Genomic DNA, 26,040 nt, shown 5'->3' on the forward strand with positions numbered 1-26,040 from the left:
AGCATTTCCATTTAGAAAGTTCATATTCCTGTCTTCATACATGGACACATTTTGAAAACAAACAAAAAAGAACACACGCACTCTCAAAGAATACAAGTGGTGGAAACTCTAATCACTGGAGGTACTTCCCAATTAGTGACATAGCTGAGAATCCACAGGACACCCTGTCTAACTGGGCGAAGCAGATGGGCATGCTATAAGATATACACTAAGGAATGGTAAAGGTTGAATAAGGTAAAGGTATCCCCTGTGCAAGCATGGCAGACTCAATATGGGGTGGTTTGCCAGTGCCTTCCCCAGTCATTACCATTTACGCCCCCAGCAAGCTCATTTTACCGACCTCGGAAGGATGGAAGGCTGAGTCAACCTTGAGCCGGCTGCTGGGATTGAACTCCCAACCTCATGGGCAGAGCTTTCAGACAACATTTCTGCTGCCTTACCACTCTGTGCCACAAGAGGCTCATAAAAAGGTTGAATAGGATGGGGAAAAAGAAATTCCTACTTAAGAGGTTAGGAGGAAAAGTTTAAGTTGAGTATGACTGGAAGAGGTTAGGAACAGAGAAAGTGTGGCACTGATTATAACTCATACGTGCTGCAAAGCCGAAGAAAAGTCAAAGACACAATGCTGCCTTAGAAGGCCTTGGGCCCAATATCTAAAAGACCCATACTCCACAATCTCTTAAAACAGGGGTAGTCAACCTGTGGTCCTCCAAATGTTCATGGACTACAATTCCCAGGAGCCCCTGCCAGCAAATGCTGGCAGGGACTCATGGGAATTGTAGTCCATGAAAATCTGGAGGACCACAGGTTGACTACCCCTGCCTTAAAAGGTCATGGGGGGGGGTGTACCTCAGAGAATAGGTACTTAATCACCCCCTAAGAATACTGACATGAAGTGGCTGCTCAGGTTCCTCGTGTAATTGGCCTGATCCCCATGTTTTTTGTCCCCTCCTCTCCCCGCACAGGGAGGGAACAATGTCTGCTCACCTTGGTTTTTCACTTAGGGACTCTGTTGAATTCGCATTTATAACAATATAACAATTTATAACCAAAATGGTCATTAAAAAGACACGCGAGAACAGATTAATAATTTTTCCAGTTATCACTTTAAATACAGTGATAATTAACCTTTGTGGGTTTTTTTTTATACTGGACCTCCTGCTAATACATACTCATTTTAGACATTTGTGGCACATCAACGGCTCAAGAGAAAATCAATTCTCTTCCAATTTTTTTTTTAAAGCCTCACTGCTTGGTTTCCTGAAGAGATTCCTCTCACAAATGTGTGTCTATTTAAAAGCATAAAGGTAATGTTACTTTCCCTACTTCAGTATGAGAATGACTTTAACTACAGCATGATGGTAATTGTATTTGTTCTGTAGCTAGAAGGCTGTTTGGTTGTTTTGTTTTTTTAAATACAGATCCACATTCCGTACAGACTCATTTCCTATGACCTGAGTCATGCAGATTTGTATATTTATTTTGAAATATGCTTCAGTTAGCCTCGGAAGAATTAGGTAACTATACAGAGCATTAAAACTCCAACTGCTGAGTGCTGGAAACAATGCCTGCGTTTTAAAACGTCATAATTATTTTTAAAACCCTAAAACGAACAATCCCTTTTTAAAATGAAACTGAAGGTATTCAAGATGCTGAGGTCTGCACGCAGTATTACTTCCCATCCTTACACAGGGCAATGGTGGAATCACAGACCCGCTCCCAACCTTTGTCTAAGTAACCGAGCTTCTGACGGACCTTTTGACTATGCCTGCTAATGTTAGCCAGCCCAGAATCTCAGGGGAACCTTCTACTTGCACTGTGCATCGTTTGGTGTCACGGAGAAAGAGTGATTTGTTCTTGTTGGAAGGGACAAAGCTGTGTGGGCTAACATTTCCAGGCTGTTTGCAAGGACAGGACAGGAGTTCTGAGTGACTCATCTGCTTAATTGCATAGCTGCTGCAAGAGGAATAATAAATGATTTGTATCTCCTACCCTTGAAACGGTCTCCATCAGCAACACATTATACAACTGGGGACGGCGGTAGTTGTGGAAGTCGAGAACTGCTGACACTTCGTGTTTGACAAAAAGACATAAAAATGCAAAGAGCTCTGCTTTGCCCAACTCCCATCTGCTCATAACCCAGCATGTTCTTCTATATGCATAATTCTCCCACCATTCTTTTCACTTCTCGGAAAGAAAAAAGCAAGGAGGGGTACGCTTGCAACACATTACGCTTGCAACACATTAGCGTAGCTTTGAGGGATTTTTACGTTCTCTGGATGTCTCTATATCAACCATGTGCTCACAATCTGCACACGCAACCAAGATTTAATGAGTTTTCAATTTCACGAGCTACGGTTTACCTGGTCAGTGCTGTGGAAATGGAAGAAAATCACACCTGCCAAAATTCTATCAGAACTCCCATCTTTGTGGAATGAACACCATGGAAGCTCTGTGGGTATGTCAGGGCTTTTATAAATTCAGGTGGGCTTTACAAAGCTATGGTTTCTCTTGCGGAAAAAGGTTTTCAACAAAGAAATGCCAGTTTCATTCAATGACAAATTCTACTCTTCATTCACTTTTTGGTTTAAAAACAGGAATCAGAATGGAGGATGGAGAGGGTGGGAAAATACCCCTTAAAGGGAAATAATATACTGCTGGACAGCCAGGGACACTTTGCCCAAATCTTATAAAGGGGCTGCATTGACGGTGTGTGTTTTGATAGAGTCTCATCTGGGCTTCACGGACAAAGCCTTTGCAGCAGCCAATTCACAAGATGGAGTTTCAGATTTATGGACTGTCAGCCTAAAAGCCTAAGAAAATGGACGCCTGGGCCAAGGAGGGGAAGCCAAGCTTGTCAGCATTTGCTCATCATCCTGAAAAGTGTACAGAGGACTGTGAAAGACTTTTTGCCTGTAAATCTTCCACTGTTAAGTCACGAAAACCAATGCTAGCTTCAGATATAGTCAAACATAGAGATCTCCCCCCCCCCCTTTCCATCCGGATTAAAAGGAGCATCATAAGACATTAACATGAGCGGAAGTGATATTATTCAGTGCATCTGGTTACTGGGTATTGATGTTAGAACCGTGCAGTTTTTCAAGCCGACCTGGACCGCAACGTGTACCTGCTATGATGACCGAATCCGTTCTGGCAGGACCAAATTTCAATGTCATCTCGTGCTTGAGTTTATGAACCGCCAGGTGGTCCTCATTTGTAAACCTCTGAAATCAAATATCGGGGGGGAGAGTTGAGAACGTGAATAAATACATTTTATATTATACCGTACATCTTACACCAGGATTTGGGGTGGGATGGGAATACCCCAAGACAGAAGCTGTAACATAATCACTACACAGCGCTAGGCAAAAAAAAAAAAAAAAAAAAATCCAGGACAGATTGTGTGAGAAGTGCTGTGTGGACACATTTGCTCTAAATGGAAGCAAAAAGTCATAATGTGCTGAGCTGCTGGCAAAGAGAGGGAAATAAGTTTAATAACCAAATTTTAAAAGGGGGGAAAAGGCAATTGCATGTGGTTGCTGCAACTAAAAGCAACAAACGCAAATCACTTCTCTGCAGTGTTCTGTGAAATGTGCCACTTCATTATTGACTAATGGAGAGAGAAATTATTTACTATTGGCCTTGGTGGGGGTGGGGGGAGAGAAAAGATAATTTGGTTAATGCCTCAGACTGCGCCAAACAGAGCTGGCATCTGCAAGGCAATTTGGCCCCGCCGTTTATGAAATAGGACAGAGCGAGGCTGGCCCGAGATCACCATCCAATGGCTACAAATACAGAGAAATGCAAGCACTCAATCATCACTCCCGATGAACAAGGACTGGCACATCTCAACATGCCAAAATACGCTATATTCCACCTGCAGTACAATAACAGAAGGCGACAAAAAGCAGTCCAAAACTTTCAGTCGGTTAAAGAGGCATCGCAATTACTGGGGACGAGATTAATTATATATCGCTTTCAATAAAGATTCTTATAAAATGGCAAGCATTGTCTTTGTTCACCTTTGCTCACATCCAGAAAGGGATGCCTCTTCTGAAATGCTGAATACCGGCATGCATCACAAGGAATAACAGATTGCTGCTTCTATTCATTACTTCAGTTTAAAAAATAAAAACTTATCCTGTCTCTTGATTGCAAATTGATTAGAACTTGGCAATGATGCTGAACACAGAGGAAGTAATTTCTGACTAATGAAAGCTCGTGTTGGAATAAATACCTACAAAACCAGAGTCCAGTAGCACCTTTAAGACCAACAAAGAATTATTCAAGGCATGAGCTTTCGAGTGCAGGCACTCTTCCTCAGACTACCATCATAACAGTGGGAATATAAAGCTAAAGTTAATTCTGTTAAATTAGTAAACTGTGTCACAACATCCAAATTCAGCCAAATGATAATTCCCCTTGAATTCAGTTGTAGTTCACAAAAACATAGGAGAAATAAAACTGTCTGTTAGTGATTAATGGCTGTCACAATTAACTTTAGCTCACGCCTTGAATAAATCTTCGTTGGTCTTAAAGGTGCTACTGAACTCTGATTTTGTTGTGCTATTTCAGACCAACACAGCTACCCATTGAAAAAAATACTGTTAGTCTATGGACTCTGCTTTCCCAGTTGCCTTCTGTAAAAATTAGGAAAATGGGTTTCTTTCTTTCCACTACATCTGATGAAGCGAGCTCAGACTCATGAAAACTCATGTGGAATAAATATTGTTAGCCTTTAGGGTGCCACTGGTCCTCTGTGTTGCTACAATATTATACCACAGCTGCTTCTCTGGCTTTGCACAAGTGAGACAGAAGTAGGAGCTATATCCAATATTGTTGAAAGAGCAAGGTAGAATTTAACTTGACAACAAATCTAACTTTCCAGAGCTCCTCTGTAGGGCAGGGGTAGTCAGACTGTAGCCCTCCAGATGTCCATGGACTACAATTCCCATGAGCCCCTGCCAGCATTTGCTGGCAGGGGCTCATGGGAATTGTAGCCCATGGACATCAGGAGGACCACAGGCTGACTATTCCTGCTCTAGGGGCTGTCTTTAGTGATGCAAATTAAGATGGGGTTTCAGAGCTTTAGACATCACCGTTTTAAGATGTTTCCCATCCTTTGACCTTGGGTTGGGGGTAAAATTTCCAGAGTTGGTTTTAATCCTTTTTAAAATGCTTCGATGTACTCTGCTGAGAGCCATACTTTCTAGCCTGTGCCTTTTGTCTCAATATTTCTGCCCCCAACAACTCAAGCAACAGTGGGAAGAGCTTCAAAAGAAGACGGATGAGTAAAAAGCAAAATACAGCAAATCATTTCCCCTGGCTGATGTGGAATAATAGGGGTATCAAGCAGGCCATTTAAGTAGCAAATCTGCCACTATTTCAGCAACAGCAGCAGCTTTAGAAATAAAATATTCGATGAGGAAAATAAAATTAAAACCCACATCTACAAGTCCTGTTTCTTTGACATCACAATCTGCCACTAGGTAAGCGACTGAATGGAGTTTTTTTGCTTTCGCAGGACGGCAAGCAACAACAGCCGGACTATAAAGCATTGGAATTGGGAGTCAAGCTCATTTATTTGTCATCAAGGAAGGATTTGTGGGATCAAGATTTTAAGGGAAGTGCAGTGACATTGGGCTGTATTTCAACAGCTACTGGTAATGAGAATGCTCCTGCTGCCATAGAGTTGGGGCACGTCCCAATGTAAACCAAGCCTATCACTAAACTACAGCTCTGGGGTCTGCGGCTTCTATCCCAAACATCAGCTACGTTTTGTTTAGTCTCAAATTCTCATTGTGCTGACACATCCACAGGTGCCATCTGCCTCCGATGCAAGAGATCTTTACAGATACGTCTTTCATTGTGACGCGGATCCAGGGATCCCACAGGCCCTAAACTGATCTGAAGCCTAGCTTGAGGAACAACACTCTTGCGGGTCACCCAGAGGCAGAGGATTCAACATGTGACTGCTCCTCTGAGCTTGGGGTTCAGAGGAATCCAGTGAAGAACTAGAACCTGCAGCTCTGGAAAACCTCCAGCTGCACAAGGCTCAATGCTCTCCTCTTTAAATTCCAGGCAGAGAAGATTGGGGGGTGGAGGTAGAAGCCAAAAGGTAGCACCATTGTGCTAGTATCCAAGTCAGGATATGTATCCAGGTCAGCATCCTTTGAATGCTTGGCATATTGGTCAAGCGTGAATATGATTTTTGGTATACAGGAGCTCAGTTGTGCTCAGATCACTGTTGAAATATTTCAATTGATCTTGGGAGATGGCACGGGTTATGCGCTGCTTGAGCAACCAGAATATGACCTTCTGGACCTGCGCCACAGATTCATCGCCTCTAGGCCTTGTTAGCACCTTATGTACTTGGAAATAATGGGATACACAACTTTGCTCTATACTGCGGATGTAGAAATGATTTTAGATGCTGTACAGGTTTGCATTCTTTGCAAACAAGATAAGGACACGCATTTGGAGCAAACCGCGCTCTTCAGTCCAAATCACTCATCTCAATGCAAAATGCAACATAATGTAATGCTAAAGCTATTGTTCAAGCACCATCCCCATCCTGAATTATCTGAACTGGCTGCTTATCATTTACTAGGGACAATTTAAACTGATGATACTTATCTTTAAAGCCCTAGATCAGGGGTAGTCAACCTGAGGTCCTCCAGATGTTCATGGACTACAATTCCCATGAGCCCCCACCAGCAAACGCTGGTAGGGGCTCTTGGGAATTGCAGCCCATGGACATCTGGAGGACCACAGGTTGACTGCCCCTGCCCTAGATGGCTTGGGACTGGGGGACCTGGGGGACCCACCTGTACTTGCCACACTTACCAGATCAGGCCTTTACTTCAAGCATTATTCCTAATGCCATCATCCAGGGAACTGAGGTGGGTGATGGCACGCCCTCCCTCTTGGAAACTTAACTATATTACTCTTTTTTGGGCACCAAGCCAAAATGTTTCTGTTTAGCAAGGCTGCTTCAAATTGCTGACTATGAGTTTTATTACTGATGCTTTAGCATGAATTATTTTAGTCGGTTTTTTATTTATAATTGTATTTTGTGTTCCCATAATTGCATTACGCAAATTCTGAAGAGGGGTTATAAATCTCCTAAAACAACGATGAAGAAAAACACAGAACATCCGATGCACTATCGAGATAAGTGAGGATCCATATAATCTGTGTACAGATCCAATGTAGCTTGTTGATACAGAGAACATTTGAAGCCACTGAACCCTCCCTGTCCCTATTTGTGGATACGTGGTCTGAATTTAAAAATTAGCTACATTCCCCCCTCTAATCAATAAAAACCTCCAGTTAGCGAATGAATATTCCCAACAACTGAACTGCAAGACTTTGTCAAAATGGACCTCTGGCTGTTACTGGTTTTTTAAAATTATTTGGTGTTTGAACTTTAGTAATAAACAACAGTCAGAGTTCATATACCTGATCACCAATATTGGCTCTGCCCTCAATCATAGCTCCTCTTTTCCTCCCTCTGTCCGGCATAAAGCTTCTTCAACTCCTCAGGTGACTGAAATGGGAGGTAGGTCATAGGAGTCTTCTTGCTTGAAGATCCCTGTTTCTTACTTTCTCCAAGCTCATGCAAATGAAAATTCCTGCCTCTCTTCTAAGCCCTATGCATGTACAGGTGGGAAAGGGTTAGTGTCAGCCACAAGTAATGGCTGGCTAGTAAACAAAGGTGACATCTGAAGACCACCAGGGTGCAGTATTGCTAAGAACGGGAGTGGGAGAATTTTTCACATTCTCTTCCTTCGCCTTACCTCTAATTTATCCCAGTAGTTGTGACCTCTGAGATTTAGAGTATGCCACACATTTCCCTTCTTTTGCAAAAACAGGCGCATCAATGAATGATATGTAAATCATCTGCTATTCACTGTCCCTTACATCACTTCCTTCATGTATTCTCAGAATATATATATATATATATATATTGAAAACATGAACAAAACCAGTAATAATTTACTGCCCATCCTACAATCATTTGCACAGACAAAAGGAAGCCAGGAAGAGAGAAAGAAATACTGTGTCTGGGCAGAGAAAAAAAAACTGTTGCATTCTTCTCTCTTCCCCATATGACTGTCAAAAAGCAGCATTTAGAAACTCTTGAAATCCTATTTTAGTAAATATCTATAAGGCATTCTGAAATTAGGTAATTGGGCAATACAACTTCAGGGAGAACCAAACCACTGCGGACAAAAAATACAACACATACTTCATTTAACAAATGTGGTAGTTTCATGAGTGGGTAAATATGTTTTTTTTTCTATGATGATTATTCATCAAGAATCTGGAATAGGATAATATATCTAAACAGTTCTTGTGTTTCCCCTCCAAGCCTGCTGTTTTCATCTCTATTGCAAAAGGATGTCCGTATCAGTATTCAGAATACATATATAAAATACATGGTGCCTTTCAAATCAATGTTGCAGCAGGGGGGAAAGTTACTTTTCCTTCCATTTTATTAGCAGCATGCTGAAATCAGGAAACCCACAAGTAGACATTCTCCCCTGGGAAACGGGGTGTTCAATGCATTTATGTGCTCCACACAGTCTCTGAAAGTTGCCTCACACTTAAATCCTAAAATGTTGTTTTTGGCTCCGATAGCAGCAGGGACCCTTGTGGATATGCCTTTTACTTTAAGAATGTGCTTACATCCTGAACCATGATTAATCCGTGTTCTTTTGTTTTTATAAACTAAATCAGAAATACAGGCTACATTCTTGGGCAACACTTATTTATGTTATAAGCAAGCCAAGTCTCACTATCTGAAAATGTATGCAACTTTAAACATTGCCCATTTCTTAACTTTGAGCCAGGAATAACAGAAGTATAAATAGCTACTTTTCTTTTTCTTAAAGCAGCAAGCTGGAAAAATATATTCATTCTTCTGGAGCACAAGCCAGGTTTACAACTGCTTGACCTATTTTTTAATTTTCATTATTTGTGTTATGAAAACTATTAGCCTACCTACTAAAAGAACCATCATTTGCTACCTGGCATTACAAGCCCGAGTAATTTTAGCAGCATGCCTGGACGAGTGTCAGGGGTTTTTGGTCTATGCTGCTTCCTCACTGAGGTTCTATCTTTCCTCTGTGGCAACTTGTGCGCAATTTTACATTTTGCCCCACAGCCGGTCTTTGCATGTAAGGAAGAATAGTTGTGTCAAAGCAGGAATTTGAGCAGCTGGAGCATCTCCTGTCATAGCACTGGGATGAAGAGCAACTGCTGAAATGTTTCTCTTGTACTTAACCGGAAGTGGCTTCTAAAAATCTCATTTAGCAAACACAGAACACCTACAATAAAAACATTAATTAAAAAGCAGCAGAGAAACATTAAATGCCAAAAGCTGGATGCTGTAAAACTATCAAAACAGGTACCCTAAAAACAAACCAATGGAGTGACTTGGAACAGTAATACAATCAACGAAAAGTACACTCCACAAAGAAAAAAATGTTTTCACCTGATATTTAAAACTAGATTAAGTGCCAGGCGAACCTACAGAGAACTCCAGAGAAGAGGCTGTCCACCTAATCACTGAGGACAAATGTCCAGAGAGAAAGGTCTCTAGCCTTTGGCTTGTTTCTTCCTCAGAGGAACACACATACACACACAAGAAACAGAGTTCTTCTCATGAGTACACCATCAACAGCCCTGCACGGATGAGGTTGACAAAGGCACAGCCTCTTTGCACTCCGTAGAAAAAAGAAGAAAATACAGCCACCACCCATACCAGAAAAGCACCAACACGCCTCCACCAGAAGTTCATGGACTACGATTCCCACGAGCCCCTACCAGCATTTGCTCATGGGAATTGTAGTCTGTGGACATCTGGAGGACCACAGGTTGACTACGCCTGCTTTTGAAAACAAGTTTTATTCAAAATGTCCATAGCATGAAAGGATGAGGATTTTTATTTCCTAAGTGCTTTTAAGTAAGTTTTACTTATTCAAATTGTATAGTATGAAGAAGTCTGAAAACTTTGTTTTCAATTTTTCCAGTGGAAAAATTTCATAGGGTGCAACAGCGCACAGCTCTCTAGTATGGGTATAATTGTAATTTTGTTCCCAGAAAGCTATATCCTATTTAAAAAAAACATTTAATACAATTGTATATGTTACAATGTATTACATGATGTATTGGTGTTGTTTAAACAGCAACATGGTTTAGGATTAATAGTAAAATAGATATTACATATATTTTATTCCCTCCCCCCCAAGTGAAAACCTTTCATCCCCATAGCTTCTAAATTTCTGGAACTATTTTATCTATAGTTGCATGAAGGGCAAGAAGGATTATGTGCTGTGCTAGATGTGAAACATAAAAATCAACAGCTTAGCTCCCTTTTTACAACATTTTCTCCGTGAAAGCAAAATGAAAGTGTTTTCTCCAGTCGTGAAAAGAAGTTTTTTCCCCTCCTCTTCTTCCAAGTTGTCAGGAATTCAGAAGGACTGGTGACTCAGAACCTGGTAAGTGGTGCCATGATCCAGAAGCAAAAACAGCCTTACATCTTGTGCTCTCAAATGGCATGTCGTGCAGGATACAGAGATTAGATCTTTCCCTTGGGAGACGAATTAGAGCCCTGACTCAGCCACTAAACTGTTGCATCACCTTGGACAAGTTAGTAAGTCTCAAAGTTATATAATGCAGGAAGAGAGAATTTAATTTTAACAAAAAAGTGGGGAGATGGCTGAGGATGCTCCTTCTTCACAGTCCCTTCTCCCCTCTCCATCCCAGCTCACTTTTACTGCTGTAGCCAAGCGAAAGGGGGGGGGGGTTGGGTGAGGTAAGAGACAGGAGCATTTGGTTCAGCTCCCCTAACAGATGTTAACATTTATTTATTTATTTTTAAATTTTTATGCCGCCACTCCTGGACCAGTCAGCTCGTGGCGGTTCACAATATCTTTCCCTCTTAATAAAACAGTAAGAAGGGTTGGGGTGGGCCGAGTCCGGGATCAATACTCTGTCCCTTGCTCCCGGACTGACAAGCGGAGGCCTCTCCACTTGTCGGTCTGCCCCCAATGGGCCAATCAGGCGGTGCACAAAGCGTGCCTTCCAATTCCAACCTTCAGCCCGCCCTACCTGAGCTGGCATCATTCGGCCAAGGAATGGCCCGACTTCGCCGCTGCGGAGATCCCCCACTTCGAGCGCTGATCCACGGATGGCGCTGCTCCCTCAGACCGCGCCCCTGCGGTGGCACCTGCTGCGGGGATGATTGCCGCCAGCAGGACTGCTGAGGTAGGCGGGGGAGCCGTGCTTTACTCCCACCCCTCCCCAATGCCTTGCCTCCCTCCTCCACCAGCACTTCGGCTCCGACAGGCATGGCAACGCGCAGCCCTCACCGGGGCCCGGAGGGAAAACGCACGTGCCTCATCCCCTTCGAGGCCCATCCTTGCCTGAGCCCTCCAAGGATCACCCCGCGGCGGAGCTCCCTTGAACCGCGTCCCCGCGGCGGCGCCTGCTGTGGGCTGCCTCGCTGGCCCCACCGCTGCCCAGGTCGCCGGGGGACCGCACCTGGTTCCCAGACCTGCCCCATGACTTTGACCCTCCCCTCCACCAGTGGCCCGGCTTCTGCCACCTCACCAACGTGCACACCTCGTCGGGGACCGGGGGAGCTGCGCATGCCCCGCCCCCCCTTCGAGCCCCATCCTAGCGCCCATTGCATTTCTGAGTGGAATGGGCTATATTTCTAGTATAATCATAAAACAGTAAAAACCTGTAAGACGACTACAAATACAATACAATAAAACAGCATAACACAAATGGCGGCAGTAACTAGTCTTATAGACCGTACTCCTTATCTATTCCCAGTTGTGCTAATAGATGTAAATCGAGGAGGGTGATGGTCAGCCCCACAGGGGGTCCAGATTTCGCAACGATGGGGGAGGATATATTTAATTTTCAACATGGAGAAGGCTGTGGCTGCTGAAATCCAGAGACTAGTGCAGTGAACAGAGAAGACAGATCTTTCTACAAATCTGAAAAACAGGCCAGATTTGCAGGAAAAAAATTATTTATTTATTTTATTTATATACCACCATCCCAGCAAGCTAGCGAGAAGAGAATCAGAAAACAGGATCTTACAGATCCATCACGGAAATGCAATATTGGATTTTGGCCTCCTTACAACATTCTACTGTTTGCTAAATGAATCATCCTTCCTGATGCTCCACAGATTTTGAATGTCTAATTCTACACACAGGATTTCTTTGCAAACAAGGCACATTTCTACATCATAGTCAGAGTGAAGAAAAACAAACAAATGGAAAGGACAAAGCAGAAAACTCTTCTACAAGATGCCCAGAATAAATTATGAACAAAATTAGTTCATTTGTTTCCAGTGCTGAGCATTTGTGCTTTGGGAAGTTATATGGAGCTCTTAAAAGCATCTCTGGCATCCAGCCTGGTCTTGTCAATTATATGTAGGCAAAGTAAGATTTGCCAGCAGGTGGTAACATAAGCAGTTATGACTAGCAACTGGTGCAAGCAAATCCTGACTTGGAGGTTCTCTGTCAAGCAGTGCATTTTGCTGAAGAGCAGACATTCGTTCTTATTGGAAAACAGTGAACCACTGGCAATAATGTAAATGTGGGTCAAAATAGATGGGACGGGCATGCTTGTGGCAGCCACAAAGACGCTGCTGCCCTTTTCACGTGAGTTCAAAATGCCAGGAGGGCCTGATCCTGTTCAGGTCTGCAGCACGGCATTCTCGTTTCTCCCCTGGGCCTTTTCAAGTACCAAGTGTGTGTGTACACAGCCATTTCGGAACTTGATAAAGTGTGGGGGGTTGGAAAGAAGAGTGCTTCAGTCCAGCATGCTGTGGGCCTGACCAGGATCGAACCATCACAACATTTTTAAAAATCACATAAAACCGCCCAGAGCTGCAAAGAAATGGGCGGTATAGAAATCTAAATAAATAAATAAACAAACATTAAAATGGTGGTGATGGTGTCCTTTTTCATTCTAATTTAATTTTATAATTAATTTCTAGACTGCCCCTCCCTGCATGTGGGCTTAGGGTGGTTTACAATAGTAAATTACACATTTGAAACCATGCCAGTAGACATTTAAAAATACATTAAATACTCCTGAAATTTATAATGGGCTTTGCCATTCTGACCATTCATCAACCACCATAGTCTTGTTGGTGATTTTGTCGTTTTCCCAGTGGTAGTGGGTGGGGGAAGAGCCAAAAATGGTGGGTATAGGACAGAGAAGCCCAGTGTGTTTCTGGACCATCCTGATCTCAACCGTAGGCCCGGTGGAAGAGCACCACTTTACAGGCCCTGTGGAACTTTGACAACTCTGTCAGGGCACAGGTCTCCATTGGCAGTCCATTCCACCAGGCAGGAGCCAAGGCCGTGAAGGATCTGGCTATGGTTGAAGACAGCCGGATCTCTCTGGTGCCAGGGATCACGAGCAAGTTGGTATTTGCTGAATGTAACATTCCTTAGGGAACATGTTGGGAGAGATGGTTGCTTAGATATGTAGGGTCCAAACCATGTATAGCCTTGAAGGTTGATACCAGTACCTTGAACCTGATCCGGAACACTACCGGCCATTGATGCATTGGAGGGCAGGTTGAATGTGTGCCTCTCATGGGATCCTTGTAAGGACCTGAGCAGCCACATTTTGTAGCAACTGTCATTTCTGGATAAAGGCCAAGGGCAGACCACTAGTCTAGAGATGACCTTTGCATGGATGACTTTGTTTAGGTTTTCCGGGGCAAAGTAGGGTGCTAGTAGGTTCACCTGGAGGAGATGACAGAACGCCTAGCAAGCTACATTTGTGATCTGTGCCTCCGTTGAAAGGGAGATACTGAAGATCACCCCAAAATTCCTGACAAGAGCGCAAAGTTGTTAATTGCACTTCATCCCGACAGGGTAAGAGTGCTTCCTCATCGTATCCTTTCTTGCCCAACAACAGGACCTCTGTCTTCATGGAGCATGCATCAGGCAACTCTTGTCTGAGCCATCCTATTATGGCCTCCAGACACCTGGTCAGTGACTCTGGGTGTCTTTATTTGTTTGTTTATTTATTTATTTATATCAATTAAACTTTTATGCCACTGCTTCGAGGCTGCTAGCTCATGGCAGCCAACATCAGCAATAAAGTACAATAAAACAGTAAGATATAATTAAGAGCCCACTTCCACCTTCCTCAACCATCCCAAGATCCCTCCCTACAATCCCCATCAAGCCTCCAACTGGCTGTCATCAGGGATGATGGAGTTACAAAAATGAAAACAGAAAGAAGCAAAAGTAAAAAAAAAAAATCTATACTCTACCCCCCCCCCCAATTAAAATCTGACAAGACCTTTTTGTGGTCAGGTAACAATATAGTAACTAGCAAAGCAGATAAGCACAAGATGAAAATTATTTCAATGTACAGACTGAGTCTGTGGCAACTAATTTCCAGGGAAGTGCGCATAGGCCTATGGATTCTTTGCATGCTGTCAGTGACTGCGGGAGACGCTGAAGGAAGTTTCAGCAAGTTGTCACTCATTAAAAACTTCAGGTGTTCCACAATGGAGCAAGAAGAGTTAATACCCAAAGAAAAAAGGAGAAAAAAACAGAACCAAGAACCAAAAGAAGAAGAGTTGATGCCTTTCTCTACCAGGAGTCTCAAAGTGGCTTACAATTGCCTTCCCTTTGCTCTCCCCACAACAGACAACCTGTAAGGGAGGTGAGGCTGAGAGAGCCTTGAATTATTTGCTCGGTCACAACAGCTTTATTACGGCCATGACGAGCCCAAGGTCACCTAGCTGGCTGCATGTGGAGGAGCGGGGAATCAAACCTGGCTCGCCAGAGTAGAAGCTGCTGCTCCAAACTACTACACCAAGCTGGCCCTAATACTATGAATGCAAATATGCAAATAGTTTAAAATGTTCAAATATATGAAAATACATGTACTCATTACAAAGCAAGTTAAAAACACATTAAGGCCCCAATAATAGCCTCACATACAAAATCAGTTCATAAACTATCTCTCTTCTGTAAAATTGTCAGCTATACTGTCACCTATGGTCAGGCTGCGCACAACAATGTAGCAGCAACCTGAACTGTATAATCTTTCAGTAAGCAAAGATAAATCACAAAATATCTGCAGAAGCCGTAAGTTTATCTCCTAACTGCACTACAGGAGGTAGATTCTACAATGACATCTTTTTCAAAGAAGCACATTACCTGAGAAGTGAGCATTTAGCAAGGCATCATTACAACACTCGGTAGAGAGACTATTTTGGTCATCTGGGACCAGTTGTCTAACATTCCTTAATTTAGAAGTCTCTACTTTTGGATTCAAAAAAATAAATCCATAACAATTATTTTAAATATTTTCATTCAGGTCCAATAACCAAATAAAGCTAAGGCTATTTCTATAGCACCAAGTGTTAATGATTAAAACAAATTAACTCTTCGGTTTGCTCCCATTTCTAAATTCCAATTCAATGTGGTCAAATGAAGCTGTCCTACACTAAATCCAATTGTTAACCCGTCTAGTTTAGTACAGCCTGTTCTGACTCCAGGGTCTTTCCCAACACCTGCTACCTTACATCATTCAATTGGAGATACTAAGGACTGAATGTGGAACTTTATGCATACCAAGCTGTATAGTTCCCAAAATGTACCAGGAATTATGGATGCCATGCATCTGTCTGTCTGTCTGTCTGTCACACACACACACACACACACAATGTTCTAGTCTCCTGGGGGAAGGGGAAAGAATAAGAGGAGTAAAAACAATCAAAGATGGCAGCAAAAATGTTCCGTCCTCTCAACTATCTGCTAGCACTGGGTCAAAAACCTAGGAAGGTAAAAGCTGCTTCTCTAGCGTGGATTCTCCATTACAACCAGAGCAGAATTTGGCAGCCGTGAGGTTAGCCTGACTTTAAATCCAGGCTTTCCAAGCTGCTGATACTCATATCTGAAGCCTAAAGGAAAGTGGATTTCCAAAGTGTCTGTTCTGAGCAGAACCGCAATTGAAAAGTCCGAGCTAACCTGCTGAAATGCACTGCAGCTCACTACAAGAAATAATGGGAAATACTCAGGTGTTTGAAAAAGAAAGAAAATAATATAAGCTCCAAGAGCTGAAATTCTCTGTTCCAAATCAAGAGCTACTCCAATATAGAGTCACCGGGAAATGTGCCTTTTACGCTTACGATTTTCTTTTTAAATTCTCAAATCAGAGTTCATTCTGAAACAATGCCACATTTATTTACAGTCCACCTTTCTTGCTGAGACTCAAGGTGGATTTGGGATGCAAACAGAGCAAAGCAGACAGCATAAAACAACCAATGAAGAATGCAATAGGACCAGGATCGCAGAATTAGGGGACAATATGAACAACAAGCTACTTAAGGCAGATAACCTGTAAATAATACGGAAAGTGCACTGCAAGGCAAAGACATATATGTACAGCATGCGGCTTAATTTTAAGATGCCTCTTCATGAACAGGCCCCTGATTAGAGGATCTCCTTGAGCAACTGTATTAATTCTTTCAGTTATTAGAGCACCTTTTGCAACGTTAGCGCAAATATCTGGCGGCAGCCATCACTGAGGGACGCTCAACGCCAAACTGCTTCAGTGTTCCTGAAAAGTCAGGAAGCAATGAAATTTGATCACGTGGCATTGTGATTTGAAAGCGTTTTTCAAGGACTGAATAGCAACAAAAATGCCTATAGAATGTTTAAAGTCACAGCTTGCATGACAATCTGCCACCTCTCCAACCACAATAACCTCAAGTAGTAACACACTGAAGCAGTTACAGTCTCATCTAATAAAAAAAAAAATCAGCCACTACAAACCCAGACAAGAATAAATGAGTGCTAACTGCTTCCTAGTTCTTCTCCTAAATCCTTATGTTAGCAACACTCATGACTCACGGGAGGGGGGGGGGGATCTGCCATAGAATTAAGCCTGGCAAGTCCATTAGCAAACTCCCCAAGCACCCATACTAACTGCAGTCTTAGTGGGCTGAGAGTCCTTACCAAAAAGGTCTTTCCACACTCATGGCTTCAGAATTCCCCGATGCAATCCGTCTGCTCCTGATGCTTCTCTAATTTACAGTTCTAATTGCTTTCTGAAACTAGTCCTGAGCGGTAGCCAAAGCTTTTAAGCATTTTACTTTCCAGCTGGAGCCACTTAATAAAAAGAATAAGGGATGAAGAAACCTTCAATGCAAACAAGCCTCTAAGAGGCTTTCCTCCACATCGTTTTGCCAATGCAACTGGAAGTCCGATCCAAGTGGATGCTAGAGTTGGGGGAGGGTTGAGAACACAAACAGCTTATCTGTTTTCTAGTGGGAATAATAAAATAGGTAAAGCCCTCACATCTCTGTAGGAAGTGCTACATTTCCCTACGATTTATGGATATAAAAGTGCATTCTAGTCCGTCTGTTAAAATACAAAATTAGATGGAAGGCAGGTAGGATTGTCACATGCTTTTCTAAAACACTGACAAACGTACCATTCGGCTAATTCCAAAGAGCTTATTTGATGAGCAGTCAACAGATTTCCTTCCTTCCCAATGAAAAATGGGGCTAAAACAATGAAATGCTAAATTGATGATAAAATCCTTTAATCACCATTAACTAATAATCCATGTGCGGCCACTTAAACATTGATGCCAGCTGGACAACTTCCAGGACAACAACATGGACTCTTCATGCTACCTGTTCTGGTGTTCCAGCGAACTTACTGGGAGGGAGGTATTTTAGCTGATGACCAGCTACAGAATTCCATCATTAAAAGACTACAAGAGCAATTTATTTTTACAGCAGAGACATTTTTTTTGTGTGCAGTGCCTTGGACCATGCTTTCAGTCTACAGCATATTCCCCCACTCCAAGGAATCCCCTGACCACATCCCCCACAGGCAAAAGAGCACACAATATGTTATGCTTGTCCATATTTATATGTTAGCAGATGTGGACACAAAGAAGCAATTTGCCCATCAAACCAGAGAATAAGAATCGGAGAAAGGTTTGAGACATCTGAACCAGAACTCCATAAGCTGAAACTCATCTACTTCCAATCAGACCTGCAGATTTCCTGCAGGATACAGCTCTGTTTTTTCTTTCAGCATGAAATAAATGACGATGTAGTGAACTGACTGCATTTGCAGTATTTACAGGAAATACATCTTATTCACCATTGCTGTACAGTTCTATTACTACTGCTCCATTCACACAATTGGGTCAAATCCTCAAGAGACCATCTCCTGGCCTAAAGCCACACATCAGCAGGTATTAAAGTGCTAGGAAGTGCTAGGAAAATGCTGATGGCGGCCCAGATATAGTCCTACACTCACTGTGCTTCATAGTTGTCACACTGTACATGGAAGACATGCTTTTTTTGCTAAAAGTAGGGCTATACCAGTTTATACAGTGATATTCTATTGTTGCTTGTGAGGCATCCCCTTCCAGTCACAACTGTGAATTTGGATTTCAGGCACTCCAGTAGGAAAGCCTTGGAGTCTGTTTAAAAAAAACAACAACAAGGTGCAAGCCGACCTGTGCTCCAAGAAAATCTGTAAGTAGCATCAAACCAGGTAGCTGACCGACTGGTTTCCTTGTCTAGAGCGCCAAAGGATTGCGATTTTATGATCAGGATTAAAATAAAATCAGATTTTGAAATGCACCTACCATAAAGCTGTCAGGGGATTTCAGTGCTGATGAGTTTTCCAAGGCACTGAGGGATATCAAGAGTGGAAGGCACCAGGCATTGACTGCACCTATAATAAGTTCCTGGTGGGTTGCCATGTTGGTAGGAAGCAGCAGAACAAAGTTTGAGTCCAGTGGCACCTTTATATTGTTTTACTGTTTTTTGGGTGTGATCAAACTTGCTAGAAAAATCATTAATGCTCGGCATGGTCAGCAGCTAAAGGAAACGTAATCGCCAAAGGATCCACTGGCTCGTTACAATCAAAGCCGATACAGGGATGACCACGAATCAACTAAAAGAAGCGGTCAGAGACAGGGACGCGTGGCGAAGACTTTCCTATAAAATCGTCATGGGTAGGACACGACTGAACGGATAACAACAACAACAACACTGTTTCTTGGGAGAATTTTTATTGATACTGTTTCTAAACCGCCATAAGCCAGTTTCTGGGAGCAGCAGTATAGAAATACAATAATAAACAAACAAATAAATAATACCAATGCAAAACAACACCTCCCTCCCAAATTATGTGGTACAACTTGGGGTGCATCTGCTACAACAGTTAGATGCTCAGCTGTGGGGTTGGTGCTGCTGAATATGCTGCTTCAGTGTGGTTCAACAGCAGCTATGTCCACAAACATGATGTCCAACTCAATGCAACAATAAGTATCAGCACATGTATTAAACCCACTATGACCTACTGGTTACTACATTGTGCCACTTTGCTCCTCTGTATCTCCGAAAGGAAGAGTCTCTTTGTGAATATAGAAAGATCATCAAAGCCAGAGTTACCCATTCACAAAAAAAATGGATGACACGGGCCTACCCAGACTAAAGCCCTAATAACCTGGCAATAAGATCAGCACAAATCCTGCAATCACAAAATTTCAATGCAGGCTATGGCTACAAATATGGATATGACTATTAGCTTTGGCAATTGTGTGGAACTGTTGTTTAAATGGGACAAAATGCCAGATTTGAAATGTGTGGTGTAACCCAGGGGTAGTCAACCTGTGGTCCTCAAGGTGTCCATGGACTTCAATTCCCATGAGCCAATGCCACCATTTTCTGGCAGGGGCTCATGGGAATTGTAGTCCATGGACATCTGGAGGACCACAGGTTGACTACCCCTGGTGTAACCCACCAAACTATTTTACATCTGTTGCAAGAATGAGAGCATTATGCTTTTCAGGGAGATGTGACAGAGCTCTTTATACTCTTCCCAGCTGCAATAGTGGACTGAAAACATAGATATTAGTTGGGGGAGTTCCCGATCTATGTAACTGTTGTACCGACTTGGCTACATATTTTATATTAGTGTAACTCTGCCAATCAATCAATCAATCAATCAATCAATCAATCAATCAATCAATCAATCAATCAATCAATCCCTTCCATTATGCACATGAGTGCATGATATTACATGGAGATAAGCTACACCATTCCTCTATCTTACACCATTTCAGTTTCTTACCTAACATCTTCATCTAGTCCAACTAGATGGACTAGTTGGACTAGATGGCCTGTATGGCCCCTTCCAACTCTATGATTCTATGATCTCATAAGAGTTGCAATTAGCTACTTAAAAAGATAAGAACTTTCTCTTGAGTGTAACTAGGTTGACCAGTAAGTGAAGAGGTATGGTTGGCCCCCACAGCTGTCAACTTTGTCTTATACTTTTAAATACCCTATATCCTGCTTTTTTCAAGTTATACTGGCTCTTAAGATAAGAATCTTGCTGCTCCAGGCTATGTGATCCATGTGAAGTCTATGAAGTAAACTTTATTAATAGATTTCAGAACTATCTTCAGGGAAGACCTTCTACACTGACTTGTTCACGAAGGAATTCCTGTTTGCTACAAAATCTTGGTGCTACGCAAAGAAACTCTAGGCCATACATCCTGTTTGTATGGGAAGCTAGCCAGGCCTGCAAGGCCTTACTGTAGCCCCAGAAGAACCAAGAGTCCACCCTGTAGTACTTCCAGCATGTCCATTGACTGTGGGGACAGCTCAGCAGTACTGGTCAAGTTTGCATTCAGGGAACACAATCCACCATCTTACAAAGGAACCCCAGGGCTCTTCAGGACGTAATTTGGAAGACATCAGCTTAAAAGGCTTGGTATGGTGGCAACACTGGAGAGAATTATTGCTATGCCATTGCTGTTGGAATTTTTTAAAAATTCCTTATTGCTTTTATGGGTCCTTGACAGCAGCAACCTGAAGTCTGAATCTTCTTTACCTTCCAGAAATTCCACTATGTTGTCACATGAGAAGGTCTTAACGATCATGTTTTTTTCCTTCTTTATTTTATAGCATGGGGCCTGATGAAGAGTTCTGGAGAATTTAAATCTTGCACAGTGATGAGTCACTGGGCCAGTCTTAATTATATTACAAAGATTATGTTAATTGCTTTTTTGATCTTAGTATGAAAATGGACATACAACCTTCCCCTGTCTGAACACAAAATAAAGCCCTGCATATTTGCCCAAGGTAAGCAAGGTCTGGATTTCAACCACTCCTTACTAGATCCAATAGCCAGTGTTTGCAGGAGCCAACTTTTTTGAAGTTTAGTTTGTACCATTGTGTCTGGTGGTGCAAAGTCAGTCAACGAGCACATGGCCAAAGGTTCAAAGGGCTTATGCATTGTGCCAAAACAATGGAGAGAGGAGAACCAGTGGCTCTCAAGATGCACAGAGATTACATAGCTCCTTAACTGCTTTGGACATATGACGGGAGAAAACTGACCCCCACCATCAACTTCCCTATAGTAACAAGAGAGGTCAACCAGGGGGACTTTTAAGGAAGGAAAAGCCAAACCCTTGTCCTCGGGTACAATAGATATTCAATTATAACTTGTAAGGAAGCACCAGTGTGTGCCACTGAGTCTAGTGGTGCAAAGTGCAGTCAAGCTGCAGCTGACTTATGGTGACCTTGTAAGGTTTTCAAGGCAAGAGATGAATAAAAATGGTTTGCCATTGCCTGCCTCTGCACTGCAACCCTGGACTTCCTTAGAGGTCTACCATCCAAACACTAACCAGGGCTGATTCTGTTTAGCTTCTAAAATCTGAAGAGATCGGCTAGCCTGGCAGCTGCTGTGTCTGCAAGCTGATAACTACCATGTTTTACAATACCCTACGAGTTAATTTTTCCTTAAGTGTATGCATCTATACACTCCGAATGAACATGACAGACACAAGTGAGTATTTCCAGCTAACATTAAACCACAAGAGTTCAAGCCTCAGGAACCACAGCGATTTTAAGAAGATCAACTATTTTACACGCCCTTGCCCAAGCCCTATATTACAAAGCGGTTTTATTTAACACAGTTTTACTTGTTAATTTATAGCTTTGTTTTGCTGTGCTTCTTCAGTCAGCTCCCCCTTTACACAAACAGTTCTTAATTTGTGGATGTTTACTCTTGAAGTAGTCTTTTAAAAAACCCTGCTTTTGAGCCAGCACGTAAAATTTATTCAAGAGAAGCAGATGGTAGCTCTAAAGCCAGGGGCCTGATTTGCCAACATGCATCATTAAGACAGTGTTAGATGCAAACAAGATGCCATTTTCCTCAAGAGTTTCACCTTCAAATACTCCTCTGGGGCTGCTTTCACAACAGCCAGATCTACTGAATCCCTCTTGCCTGATACACGTCTACCAGTGTCCCAGTATTTTGTTTACTATGAGAATGCAGATTCCTACTTGAATGCGCCATCAGCATCTAGTAAAGACAACAACGTTGCTCCAGTTTCTTTCCTGGAAACTCTGGTATGTGCTTGGGTTCCACAATGTGTACATAGGGGTTTATCTTCAGAAGTGCAGTGCTATAGGAATGCTATGGCTTCATTCAGACATAAAGCCATGATTTTGGTGGCTAATCTGTGAAAGCAAGATTTGACTTGCAGAAAAACAGGGTTGCATTGAACTGTTGTTCATTGAGTGGTCATCTATGTAGGCACACATGGGGGCTGCACTTTCGCAGGCTGGCTGCACAAAGAGGAGCTAGCAAGTTTTAGAGAAGTTTAGAGCCCCTAGAGAGCTTCCCCTGTAATGTCGCCTATCCCACCCAAGGGTCACGTGATGGAGGAGGGGTGAGCATTCTTGCCTCAGTTCTTCCTTCACTGCTGTAAGGAGTGAGCATGAATAGAGAAGCTCAGAGTGATGACAGGAGGGAGAGATGTGGGCCTGCACAGAAGACCACTCGATGAACAATGGTTACAGGCAAGGACCATCCCATTTTCACCTTCGTGGTTTCATGTGCAATCCCACTTACTAAGGAGGAGAGTGTGGGCTGGACAGTGGAAGACTGACTGTAATACTGCTTTTTTTCACAGCTGTCTCACTCCAGAGGTCAATATCCATGAAGTAATGTCATACAAAAGTCAAGGCTGTTGACCAGGTGGCTGCCGTGTATACACCCTTGAGAGATAGTCTGGATGAGAAGGCTGTCGAAGAATGACCATTGGTTAACTTAACATGATCCTTCTCCTTGAGGCCAGGAAAACATCTCAGTGGGCATTTTCCTGCCACTTAAACAGGGAGGCAGGAAGAATTTTGACTTCCTGTCCTGCGCAGTGATAGACACCCTGCTCCAGTCTAATGACAAGCCTCTCCAATTTAATATTTACAGAGTATCTCCAAAATATAACTGACCGGTGAAGCTCTCATCTGTCAAACCTGACTTTTTAACTTAATACCACTAAAACTAGATATCTCAACTAACACAAGTAAGTTATGCATGTGATCCAGAATGAGGGAAGTACTTGAGGAAGACCATATCACAGTAAGTTAACCAACGGTCGTTCTCCCTTGAGATCCAGGAGGACGACTTGGTGGGACATGCAAGAGCTGTCGCAAGAAGGGTGGGAAAAATCATTATCCCTCCTTGATCACGTGCTGTATTGGTGGCTGAACTTCTAATTGAGTGCACTGTAAGACCCAAAGGAATGGGCCTTGTAAGCTTCAATTATGCAGGCCTTGAGCGTTCTACTAATGGAAGCATTAGACATGCATTGTCCCAACCTAGGAAGGGTCACGTTAGCAAATAAGGAGTCTGAAACTCTCACCTCCTGAGATCTGATTTAAAAAGCCTTTAAAGACCTTCTGACATCAATGTTATGCAAAAGGCGTTCCACTGGATGCTTGGGATGCTTACAGAAATCCAGCAATACAATCTCCTGACTGACATGAAAAATGGAATTTGGGCCTAAAGGTAGGATCAGGTCACAGGACAACCCTACCCTTATAGAACTGGAATAAATCTTTCCAGACAGACAGCACTCCTAGTTCTGAAACCTGCCTAGCAGAAGTAATAGCCACTAAAAATAGTGTTTAATTCTAAAAAATTTAATAAATCTTGTCTATTGGCTTGAAAGGGGCTTTCGTAAGCGCATTTAAAACCAAATTTAATTTCCAAGATGGAAATCTGTATGCTACAGGTGATCTTTATGGGACGTGCCCCTCAAGAAATGTAGAACGTGGGGATGTCTGGACAATGAAACCCTACCTCTGACTTGAATTATAGATGCTAAGGTGACCACCTGCCGCCTAAATGTAACAGCTCTGAGGTCTTAATTTCTGCCCTCCTGCAAGAAATCTAGAATATTGGCTACTGAAGCCCTGGAATAATTTACCTTCTTTCCCAGCAAACAAAAGCCTTCCAGGAACTGGTGTAAATCCTGTTTGTGAATTGTCAACGGGAGGCTAGGATAGTTTCTGCGACTGCTTTGGAATAACCTAATTGGTGGAGCTGAGACCTCTCAATCTCCAGGCGGTCAGACACCACCAACTGGGCTTGGGGTGGAATAGTGGGCCCTGTTTCACCATTGGTTCAAATAGTTTATAAATCAATCTGTACAAAACCAAACTCTATTGAGGGATGGGGTGTATAACCAGAGGGTATAAATGCAACAAATCTTTAAGGAACCATTATGTTATATAATAATCCCCCCCTTTTTTGAATCGTGTCTATATTATTCCTTTGTTTGTTAAAATAAAAAGTAGATAGACAGACAGACAGACAGACAGATGATACACACACACACACACGCACACACACAACTAAATCACAACATCTTTAGGAAATTTGATGCCACTTCTATTCCAAGGAAATGAAAGCAAGAAGAAGTTATGGGTCAGTCATGGAGCAGTTTACCTACTTAGACTAAGCATAACCAGGACTACCTGAAATCCTCAGATGATGCCCAATTTTTTCTGGCTCTCCTGTTGCCTTTTCATGGAACCTTTGCAGGAACCAAGGTCATCATTTGCCTAACACTATTTGATGTGGCAAAAACAAAGAAATCCCTCATGGATGTTCCTGGTGAGTCTATGGAGATAAACCTCAGTTAAGTTATTTGATCAGTACTTCCCAAACTTTTTGGGGCTGCTGCCCCCTTGGCTCCCAGGCCACATCTCTAGTCCCCCCAACCCCTTTCCTGTTGTTAAGTCTGCTGCAAATTTAAAACACACTATTGCCTACACATTTGTTGTTATTGTGCAGCAGCCATATTTTAGTCTGGAATATATTAAATATATTTGTAAAAGGCATCTGTAAAATCCACTTCAGGCCCCCATTGTGCAGGTGAGTGGGCAAGGAAGGAAAGAAGGAAGGAGGGGGGGAAACAAGCGATGGAAAGTCCCATGGCCAGGAGCAAGCAAGAGAGGGCTTTTCCAGCCTCCTAAAGGTGGGAGGAGATGTGGGGTGAGCCTGGGAAGGTCAGAGTCTGAGGAGGGGAAGGAGCTCTGTGGGAATATGATCCCATTCCGCCAACCTTATAAAGTTGTCTTCAGGAAGCTAAGCAGGGTTGGCCCTGGTCAGCACTAGGATGGGAGACCAGCAAGGAAGTCCATGGTTGCTACTACCCAAAGGCAGGCAATGGCAAGCCACCTTGGAACGTTTCTCGCTCAGAAAACACAATTGCAGCAGAAAGTGTCAAATTGCTGCCCTACTGTCCCAAAATTCCTCACCACTCCTCTACAGCCCCAAAATTCCTCACCACCCCTCTGGATCTTTTCACTACCTTGGGTGGGGGCGTACTTTGGGAACCCCTATACTAGATGGTGTAAGTCTCCTGTGGCACCCAGAATGATTTTCCAGACAGTCTAAATTCCCCCCGCCCTCCCCCATCCAAAGTCTCTTGGGAAAATGAAGTTTCTTCCCTCCCCCTGCTTAAAAAAAAACAGGGTATTGCTGGAACAAGAATGCTGACTCTAGTACAGTCTCCACATCAAGTGTTAGGCCAATGTGTAGGTGTATTCTGGAATAGACAATCCGGTACATACTCCATGAAGGCTACCAGAGCTGAAGCCAGAGCTGGAAATGCAGCCCTATGTCAAACAAACTAACG

General features: G+C 42.8%; 1 protein-coding gene across 8 annotated transcripts in view; it reads right to left on the minus strand.

The window, feature by feature from the left end:
- ATF7 (activating transcription factor 7) overlaps positions 1-26,040 on the minus strand; it is a 115,959-nt gene that overhangs the window by 32,808 nt on the left and 57,111 nt on the right. For 7 of the 8 annotated variants that reach the window (XM_077329034.1, XM_077329035.1, XM_077329037.1 and 4 more), the window contains one exon: positions 3,128-3,224. In XM_077329034.1, the coding sequence (XP_077185149.1) occupies positions 3,128-3,224 (97 nt within the window). Of the gene's footprint in view, positions 1-3,127; positions 3,225-7,461; positions 7,589-26,040 lie in introns of those variants that run through there. The other variant, XM_077329033.1, reaches the window with a different exon arrangement.

The sequence above is a fragment of the Paroedura picta genome, chromosome 3, assembly GCF_049243985.1.
Source record: "Paroedura picta isolate Pp20150507F chromosome 3, Ppicta_v3.0, whole genome shotgun sequence".
In the NCBI taxonomy this organism is placed as follows: domain Eukaryota; kingdom Metazoa; phylum Chordata; class Lepidosauria; order Squamata; family Gekkonidae; genus Paroedura; species Paroedura picta.